Source organism: Gymnoscopelus braueri (genome assembly GCF_963280865.1).
Source record: "Gymnoscopelus braueri genome assembly, chromosome: 12".
In the NCBI taxonomy this organism is placed as follows: Eukaryota; Metazoa; Chordata; class Actinopteri; order Myctophiformes; family Myctophidae; genus Gymnoscopelus; species Gymnoscopelus braueri.
This window is the reverse complement of record NC_137614.1, coordinates 29,330,997-29,340,996: the sequence shown is the minus strand read 5'-3', so window position 1 is coordinate 29,340,996 and position 10,000 is coordinate 29,330,997. Positions and strand designations below refer to the sequence as shown.

Genomic DNA, 10,000 nt, shown 5'->3' with positions numbered 1-10,000 from the left:
GTAGAGGAGGAGGAAGAGAGACAGAATTTTAACCACTTAAACCCTATATGCTTCGTTGACCGGGGTCCCCCAAGGGTCCGTACTTGGTCCCCGCAGTTTTTCCTATATAGCCGACCTTGTAGATCAGCTAGTTCCGGCGAATGTTGGTCTATTGTGACATGCCCAGAATAGGAACGATAGCGTTCATGTATTCTCACATGGCCAGACGATCAGAGATCTCCACCTGCTAATACATCTGGAGAAATCTAAATTCAACGAATGGGCTTGGATGCCGGAGAAAATCAACTGATACCATCCCATATGAAGGAAAGCCCCCTAAAGTCTTTGCATTGGTTCTGCTATGCTGTTATTTTTATACTTATTTCCAAAATCCGCGGTGCATCTGACTTTGTCGGGCGTCTATACGAACAAAGGGTGATATTTGTAACTGCACGTGGGCGGCACCTGTCAGGGAGTGTTGGGCGGGAAGAGTAGGACGAAGGCTTTACGTCCTCCCGATGGAGGCTCCTCACTGGCAGGTGAGTCAGTGGGATACAAGATTGACACCAAAAATTTGTGTGGGGAGGAATTAATTGCCATAACGACTAAATTGGGGAGAAAAAGGGGTGCAACATTTATATTATTAAATTAGTTGGCGGAGGTCTCTGATTGTCTGGCTACGCGAGACTAGGGTTCATGTGGTTTAGTATACTATACACTGAAGGGGAGGATGGGGCTTTGGAAGAGAGGGGACGGAAAGGAGAGGTCTAGAAAAATGTAGGTAAAAGCAGATGCTATGGTGAACCAGTGAAAAGCTCAGTGAGGGAGGAAAGGCTGCTAGCCAGGGTGTGCCTCATGGAAAGCCGTCATCGAAGCCTTCTTCTCACTAACAAAGACGTGTTTTAGGATAAACATTAGCCTTACATGCACACATTGTTACAGCAGAAAGCCTCATGGTGGCACTGAGCAGCCTTGACTAATGGGAGATAAATACCAGCTCAGAGGAGGGAGGGAGCGGCTTTGAGCCACCAGCCCCCAGAATCCATCCTTTTCCAGTATCAAAGCAGCGTGGCGTGCTCCATTAACCGTCCCTCTTTTGGGCCGTGTCATGTCAAACTTCCAAAATAGCAAAAATAGCAGCTCTACAAGCTCACAAAAATGTTGCGACCTTGTAGATGAGATATTTTTGCCACATGACACATTGTACAACAAAGTACAAAATATGGCTCAAATGGTTACTGTAATGTGCCTTTACAAAGAGTTCATAAATGTCACATTAGGAATCGATATGGAGAACCTTTGAGAAGTTTTCGATATGCCGTGTGAACTACAGGAGGGCGTGACTCAGTAGTCTCAACAGAGGTTTCATTATTGGCCATAATCATTTCCCCACCCATGATCAATCTTCACATGGCTGAAGCTAATGAGAACTTCGTTTTTAAAAATGTATATGAAAAAATACAAGCATTGTTGTAAATTGGAGACTGCTGCTGTAGAAACAGGCTCTGTAAAGCTCTTGAGATGGATGAGCTACTATGCATAAAGGAGAGCCCTTGTAAGAAGCTGCGATGATGAGGGTCTATGGAGTCTTGCTGGGATTAGACAGGGTCGGTGAACAAGGCAAGCATGCATGTATTAACACATACACCTATACACACTGACATACAGTATATGACCACAGGTGTGCCCATGCACACATGCGCGCGTGCGCACACGCACACACACACACACACACACACACACACACACACACACACACACACACACACACACACACACACACACACACACACACACACACACACACACACACACACACTCACACTCTCACACACACACACACACACACACACACACACACACACACGCACACACCACTTTCAGTGCCCTCTGGCATGCTTCTTGATTTCTCAGTCCAGCTATGTTGTTGTTAGAAGCTTAATCGCCCCTGACAACAACCTAGTTAAGAACCCCAGCTCTGGAATCCGCCATTACCCCGTGCCAACCTCCACTCATCCCTCTGCCCCCCCTTCTTCCCCCTGCCCTCAACCCCTCTCCTGAGCGTCCCTTTCTCCACTGTACCCCATTTCAATCTCTCTCTCTCTCTCTCTCTCTCTCTCTCTTTTTTCTCTCTCTCTCTCCCTCTCTCTCTCTCCCCCTGCTCTCTGCTGGGCCCCTGCCTCTAATGCACTGGTTCTCAACGTCAGGTCCGGGGACCACCAGCGGTCCAAATGGACACTTGCAGGTCTGTAACTCTGAGAGAGTACAACGGGTTATCTCTGGGACCCCCAATCCACGCTGTAAAATCCACAGTGTTAATTCAACTCTAGAACTGGAAACTGTTCCATTTCTATCAGAGACCTGTCAGACCTATCAGAGATTACAGACCTGCAAGGGTCCAAATGTACCCCTGGTGGTCCCCGGGCCCGGCGTTGAGAACAAGTGCTCTAATGCAGCAGTTCCTCTCTTCTTACCTCCTCTGCTACTTCCCTTGCGGTTTAACTGAGGTAAGCCTTCAGTGCTCCATCTCTCCAATGCTGCTCACTACATCAGTTTAACTTTCTTTTTTTTGTTTCTCATTCTCTCCATTCTCGCTTCTTTTCCCAGACTCGCTTCTGTGTCCATGGGGAGAGAGGTATTGTCCCCTCTCTCTCTCTCTCTTCTTCTTCTTTCCTTCATCTACTTCCCTTTCTCTTCCTCACTTTCTTTACTGTTCTCTTCCTCCCTCACCACTCTCTCTTTCAGCTCCCTGTCATAGTCTTCATCAAGTGCAATGTAACTCACATTTCAATGAAATGTATCTCTTCATAGTTTCGTTCTCAATTTATTTCCCCCAGTATCCCATCTTTCTGTCTTTCTCGCTCTCTCCTTTCTCTTAATCTGTTTGACCCATGAGGACTTCAGTCCGGTCCACTCTGAGTGCTAGTGGGCCCGTTTCCAAGGAGCCAGGCACACAAAGAGTGATTTGTAGGTTTCCATGGGCAACCAGAATGATCTCTGTCACTCATTTCAGCCCTTCAGCCAAACTCACTGAATAACTGACTTAAACCCTCTAGAGACTTTGTAAACTGGACCTGAATTGCCGATCCACCCAACCACTGAACCACTGATCAGTCTTGTTCAAATATGGATATCCACACTAATCCACTGAGCACACCTTTGTAGTTTACAATGTGTTATTTAGAATGTGTTTCCTCTCTCTGTAGGAGTCAGACAAGTGTTTCCAGTGTAACTCCCAGCATCGTTACGACTCATACCGGCATAGATACAGCCACCGTGTGGAGAACGTCATCTACCTGAGAGACCCCAGTGGAGAGCTCACCTGGTGGCAGTCTGTCAATGGTGTGTGTGTGTGTGTGTGTGTGTGTGTGTGTGTGTGTGTGTGTGTGTGTGTGTGTGTGTGTGTGTGTGTGTGTGTGTGTGCGTGCGTGCGTGCGTGCGTGCGTGCGTGCGTGCGTGCGTGCGTGCGTGCGTGCGTGCGTGCGTGCGTGCGTGCGTGCGTGCGTGCGTGCGTGCGTGCGTGCGTGCGTGCGTGCGTGCGTGCGTGCGTGCGTGCGTGCGTGCGTGCGTGCGTGCGTGCGTGCGTGCGTGCGTGCGTGCGTGCGTGCGTGCGTGCGTGCGTGCGTGCGTGCGTGCGTGCGTGCGTGCGTGCGTGCGCGCGTAAGAGGGGGGGGGGGGCAGGAAACATATGAGAGAGACCTGGAGAGTAATTACTCAATAAGGAGTGGAGATATGTTATCAAAGTGACTCAGAGTGACTGATCTAGACGGTGAAGAGGGAACTGTGTGTGTGTGTGTGTGTGTGTGTGTGTGTGTGTGTGTGTGTGTGTGTGTGTGTGCTATGATAATACCTGACATCTTTCTGTGACACCTACACAGGACAGGAGAGTGTCAGTATCAGACTCAACCTGGAGGCTGAATTCCATTTCACACATCTCATCATGAAGTTTAAGGTCTGTACGTGTACCGTGTGTGTATCGTGTGTGTGTGTGTGTGTGTGTGTGTGTGTGTGTGTGTGTGTGTGTGTGTGTGTGTGTGTGTGTGTGTGTGTGTGTGTGTGTGTGTGTGTGTGTGTGTGTGTGTGTGTGTGAGAGAGAGAAACTTCATCTCCGGCTGCATTCCAAGAGACATAAATCTAACATGCTAACTAATAATGTGAACACGCAATAAAAGCTCTCATGTAACATCAGATCAGTTCTATTTTCACATGCTTCAGATTTTCTCTCTGTCAACAACAACAATTTTCTCTCTTTGTTACTTTGTAATGAAACAAAACATATATGCGGATCTTAGCAGAAGGTTAAAATAAAGCCACTTAGAAAAGGATTTTAAAAATTGCCTTTAACAAAGAATGACTAAAGAAATACAAACACACATGGACAGAGACAAAACTCTCCTCTCTTTCCTCAGACGTTCCGTCCTGCGGCCATGCTGATCGAGCGCTCGTCTGATTTCGGTCGTACATGGCGGCCATACCGATACTTTGCTTACAACTGTACCAAGACCTTCCCCAACGTACCTGCCACTGGACTCCACCACATTAACGACGTCATCTGTGAGGAGCGCTACTCAGACATTGAGCCTTCCACCGAAGGAGAGGTACAGACTTACCTTAGCTTATCTTATCTTATGTCAGAATAAAGATTATTGTTCTTATTACTTAATTAATATACATGTATATATTCATGCACATGTATATGGATAATTATCATATCTTATCTTACCTATCGTATACTATTCTCATCATGGAATGCAGTATGAAATGAATAGAGGTACGGTAGCCTTGTGGTTAGAGCGTCCGCCCTGAGATTGGGAGGTCGGGGTTTGATTCCTCTACCGGGTCATACCAAAGCCTATTAAAAGGGGACCCAGTGCCTCCCTGCTTGGCACTCAGCATCGAGGGTTGGATTGGGGGTAAGCCCCTGTGACATACTAGCGTCTTGTCCGGGGTGTGTACTTGTACATCATGGCTGGGGGATGTACTTGTACATCAAGCCACCTGACGCTACAGAAACAGGAGATGGGCCACATGGCTCGGCAAGGCTTACTTACTTACAGTGGTGGTGCAGTTGGAGTAGTGGCATTTTCCGTATTCACTCACCTTGGACATTGCATCTGTGCTGCCCTACAGTACTTATATTTTTAGTAGAAGTCATTCTGTCCTTCTAGTTGAAGTACTCTCCATTTTAAATTCTAGGTGATTTATAAAGTTTTGGATCCTGCCATCCATGTGAAGGACCCATACAGTCTGGACATTCAAGGTTAGTAAGGATGTTCAAATTCCAAATGTTTTAATTATAATATTTTAATCTGTGATTATAGCTATGATTTATAGATCATCTATGTAAAAAAATCAACTCAAGTGGTTAAATCCTCCCTTGACCTCCTCTCCAGAGCTTCTGCGGATCACCAACCTGCGCATCAACTTCACCAAGCTCCACACCCTGGGAGACAACCTGCTGGACCGTCGCCATGACGTGCTGCAGAAGTACTACTACTCCATCTATGAGCTGGTGGTCCGAGGCAGCTGCTTCTGCTATGGACACGCGTCTGAGTGCGCCCCTGTGCCGGGGGTGGAGAACCGGGAGAGTGGCATGGTGAGACAGAGAATGAACCTTCCCTCAGTTACTTTACGTTTAAGCTCTGCAGCCACACTCCCAACTGGGACCTCAAGACATTTCTCTGCATGTTTTAGACTAGGATAGGTTACAGAGTGAAATCCTCAGTGTTCATTTAAAAGGGCATGAAGCCCTATGCTATGTTTGTTTACCTGTACAGGTACAAATCTACAGATGGGTAAAAACACGACTGGCTAGTAAAGAACGCAGCTGCAGCTAATAAAATTAATAATAGCTATGTTAGATTTAGGTGCGCCAATGTGTGCTGCCAATTGGCACTGAGCTACTTTGCAGGTAAGAAATAATGGCTCACTATAGCTTGTCTTTCTGTAGGTTTTACACCATAGAATGCTCTCTGGTGACATAGGACACTAGCGTCCGGTCCATATCAGTCATTCATGGTGTGCGTTGGCTGTGTGTGTAGATCCACGGGCGCTGTGTGTGCAAACACAACACGGAGGGTCTGAACTGCGAGCGCTGTCAACACTTCCACAACGACCTGCCCTGGAGACCAGCTGAGGCAGACAACCCACACACCTGCAGGCGTAAGGCGCGCACGCACGCACACGCACACACGCACGCACGCACGCACGCACGCACGCACGCACGCACGCACACACACACACACACACACACACACACACACACACACACACACACACACACACACACACACACACACACACACACACTCTCTCTCACATTTTAACCATTTATTTATGTCCACATAAAGGAGAATACATACAGGGACACAAATAGTACCGTATAGGTGCAGTAGGGTTACATTGACAAAATCATGGCATATGTTTTCATGATACAATAGGCATGTCACTCAGTACTCTAGGGGTATAAGTAACAGCGTCTCAGCCATATATGCCGGCTGCCAATTATAGCAGAGATTATAGCACAATACTTTGCCAGCCTTTTTACCTCCTTTTTGGGCATCCTAAGTTGTTGAAGCCCTCTAACAACTAGTCTGTGGGTATGTCCCAGGCTGCCAAATATAAAAACAAATAGTTTGCACCTATAACCCAGCTCTGAGATGGTATGTAGGAGTGGTTGGTATGTAATGACCTTGGTCATAAAGGCCTCCTCTAGGCTAAGGTCAAAGGTGCATGCTATCTCTAAAACAGACACTTCCCTGTACTCTTCATCAACCACAACAACATCTGGTGTATTAGCTGTCAAATATGTAAATATGTCACACACACACACACACACACACACACACACACACACACACACACACACACACACACACACACACACACACACACACACACACACACACACACACACAAAGGTTGCTGAATGCACCTGAGAGCCGGCACTGACAGACGGCTGCTATGGTACTAAAAATAGCCTGTACCTGCGGTTTTCAACGCTTCCCTATAACTTGCGAACCGACGCGACAGTGTGCCCACCACCCATTCAACAGCGGACTTTCGGCAACAGACATTTCCGACACTTTCCGCCGCTTACGTCGGTGCGGTGGAGAGCTACCTTCATGCATATGCAGATAATATGCCGCATGCTTGCACTCATACAGTACACACATTGCGATCCTCACTTAACACACCATGCACAGATAACATACACCACACACATGCCTGAGTAAGTCATTAATCTGATTAATTCTTCAGGCTCATTTGTTCATTTTCTCTCCTCCTCCTCCTTTTCTCTTCCCAGAATGCAACTGTAACGGCCACTCCAGCCAGTGTCACTTTGACATGGCGGTGTACCTGGCCACGGGCAACGCCAGTGGAGGAGTGTGTGACGACTGTCTCCACAACACCATGGGACGCAACTGTGAGATGTGCAAACCCTTCTACTTCCAGGACCCCATTAGGGACACCCGGGACCCTAGCGTCTGCATCGGTGAGTGCTTCAAAGTATAGGGTGTCTTTTCTGTGTTGTCCTTTCCTGGTTTGAATCACTTAAGCCTTTTTTTTTAATTGTGAAAGTAGGTGATCTAAAAGTTGCATTGCGATGCGCTGTGAGCTTGTAGATTGACATTTTGTGAAAAAAGAAAATGTATATTAACATCACAATACGATATTATCATCACTATATTGATATTGAGGTATTCAGTAGAAATGATTGTTATATTGATTTAGTCCATATTGCCCAGCCGTACTTGAAAGACGGGCTGGCTGTGTTTATTTTGTCTTGACCTACAGACTGTCCACAGGTAACTCAATAATCCTCTCCTCTCCTCAGCCTGTGACTGTGATCCCGTGGGTTCTCTGGAGGGGGGTGTTTGTGACAGCCACACTGATCCAGATATGGGTATGATAGCCGGCCAGTGTCGCTGTAAGTCCCATGTGAAGGGCACACGCTGTGACTACTGTAAAGAGGGCTACTATGGACTCAGCCAGAACGACCCGCTTGGCTGCCAACGTAAGTATGTGTGTGTGTGTGTGTGTGTGTGTGTGTGTGTGTGTGTGTGTGTGTGTGTGTGTGTGTGTGCGTGTGCGTGTGCGTGTGTTTGTCTACACATCACACGCCGGAGAAGTTGACTTATAAAGTGACAATAAACAGGGATTTCCGTTTGTTATAACACTCATTTTGTGTGTATGCGTGTTTGTGTTTGTGTGTGTGTGTGCGCGTGTTTGTGTGTGTGTGTGTGTGTGTGTGTGTGTGTGTGTGTGTGTGTGTGTGTGTGTGTGTGTGTGTGTGTGTGTGTGTGTGTGTGTGTGTGTGTGTGTGTGTGTGTGTGTGTGTGTGTGCCTGCTGCGCAGCATGTAACTGTGACCCTCGGGGCATCATCATGATGGGAGCTCCCTGTGACCAGATCAGCGGGGACTGCTCCTGTAAAAGATACGTCACCGGACGCTACTGCAACCAGTGTCTGGTTAGCAACCTTCTCTCCTCCCTTCAAAATGTGTTGTTGCACAGCAACATAGTTAAAGTGTGGCTGTAGGCTATCATATACTTAACAGTCGAGACCAAAATATTGGCAGTTAGCTATTTTGTAAAGTCTTTTGTGTAAACAGCTCCTTCATTGTGTAATATGGGTTTCATATTTAAAAAAAAACATAAATGCATTGTTCCAGTAGTTTTACTTCACAATAATAGAAGTAGGTTTTGTTGCTACACAGCTGTCTTTGACTACATTATCTTTTGATGCTGTCTGCTTCATGTGTTCTCAAACCAGAAAGCCTTTATTTGCAAAGGACATTAAATGTACTGGAATGTCCTTTAGTGGTTGAGATCGAAGTCTCAGCTTACTTTTACCATATGCAGTATGCAGTGTTAATTTATCCAGCTATACTAACACATGGTGCTAGTGCATTAGTACATACTGTAAGACAGCTAAATACATATTATCATAATAGACTGCATAATGTATGTACAGTATGTGTATATATTTTGGTTTGTGTTTGTGTCTGCTTCAGCCTGAGTATTGGGGACTCAGTAATGACCTGGCTGGCTGCAGATCATGTGACTGTGACTTTGGTGGAGCTTACAACAATAGGTATGGGTTTAGCTTTTGTGTGTGTGCATGCGTGCGTGCATGCGTATGTGAAGTGTGTGTGTGTGTGCGTGTGCGTGTGTGCTTGCATGTACTGCATGGCATTCATGATGTGCGTGTGGGCCTATACATTTACTGTATGAATTTATGTATACAGTTTCAACCACAACCACAAGGTCACAACCACAACGGGAAAAATAGTAAATAAAATAATAATAATGATAATTAAAGCTGCAAGCAGCGATGAACGGGCCCTCGACTTTCTGTCCAAGATACAAGCCTGTAAGGCTACATAGCTTAAGCAATTACAGCCTGTAAAATGAACCGAAACCTAAAAAAGGAAAATAAAAAAGCCGAAAAAAATATGGAAAATCTAAAAAAATGTTTTCAAAAAATCGAATAAAAAAATAATATATAGAAACTATTACTCAAATGGTTTCAAGTGCTTGTTTCACCCACTTGCGGTGGTCTGAGGCAAAAATGGAACATGATATAATTGTTCGCAAACTCCCATTTAGGTGAAGTTTCGGAGCATTTTGGGCACTTTTCAAAACCGGTGTGAACAGATCCACTTCCGGGTTGCACCATTGAGCTCCCCACCCCTCAGAGACTGTGTGGCTGGAAAAAAAAGTTCAAAAAAAAAAAAGATAAATAAAAAGATTTGGATAAAAAAAGTTCTGAAAAAAAAAGTTAAGAAATAAAAAAAGTTTGGGAAAAGATAGGGGCGGGGCTTCAGAAATTGCAGCTCGTGGTGGTCTTAGTCCACATCACTTCCTGTTTGGCGTTGAGGTTTGACGCTTTGCCACGGTCACGCCGTTTTACGAAAACTCAACCTTTTGATAACTTTTCATCGTTAACGTCTTTTGTGTACTCTGGGCGAATTTGAGGCGGATCCGATAATCCGCCTGGGAGGAGTTCGTAAAAGTACA

The 10,000-nt window shown here is 46.0% G+C and overlaps 1 protein-coding gene across 2 annotated transcripts in view; it reads left to right on the top strand.

Annotated features, from left to right (window-relative positions):
* Window positions 1–10,000, top strand: part of lamb2l (laminin, beta 2-like) — a 68,228-nt gene that overhangs the window by 34,782 nt on the left and 23,446 nt on the right. For both annotated transcript variants that reach the window (XM_080443616.1, XM_080443617.1), the window contains exons 4-13: window positions 3,186–3,321; window positions 3,858–3,931; window positions 4,389–4,577; window positions 5,176–5,239; window positions 5,373–5,575; window positions 6,021–6,141; window positions 7,286–7,474; window positions 7,817–7,996; window positions 8,338–8,450; window positions 8,995–9,074. In XM_080443616.1, the coding sequence (XP_080299742.1) occupies window positions 3,186–3,321; window positions 3,858–3,931; window positions 4,389–4,577; window positions 5,176–5,239; window positions 5,373–5,575; window positions 6,021–6,141; window positions 7,286–7,474; window positions 7,817–7,996; window positions 8,338–8,450; window positions 8,995–9,074 (1,349 nt within the window). The remainder of the gene's footprint in view (window positions 1–3,185; window positions 3,322–3,857; window positions 3,932–4,388; window positions 4,578–5,175; window positions 5,240–5,372; window positions 5,576–6,020; window positions 6,142–7,285; window positions 7,475–7,816; window positions 7,997–8,337; window positions 8,451–8,994; window positions 9,075–10,000) is intronic.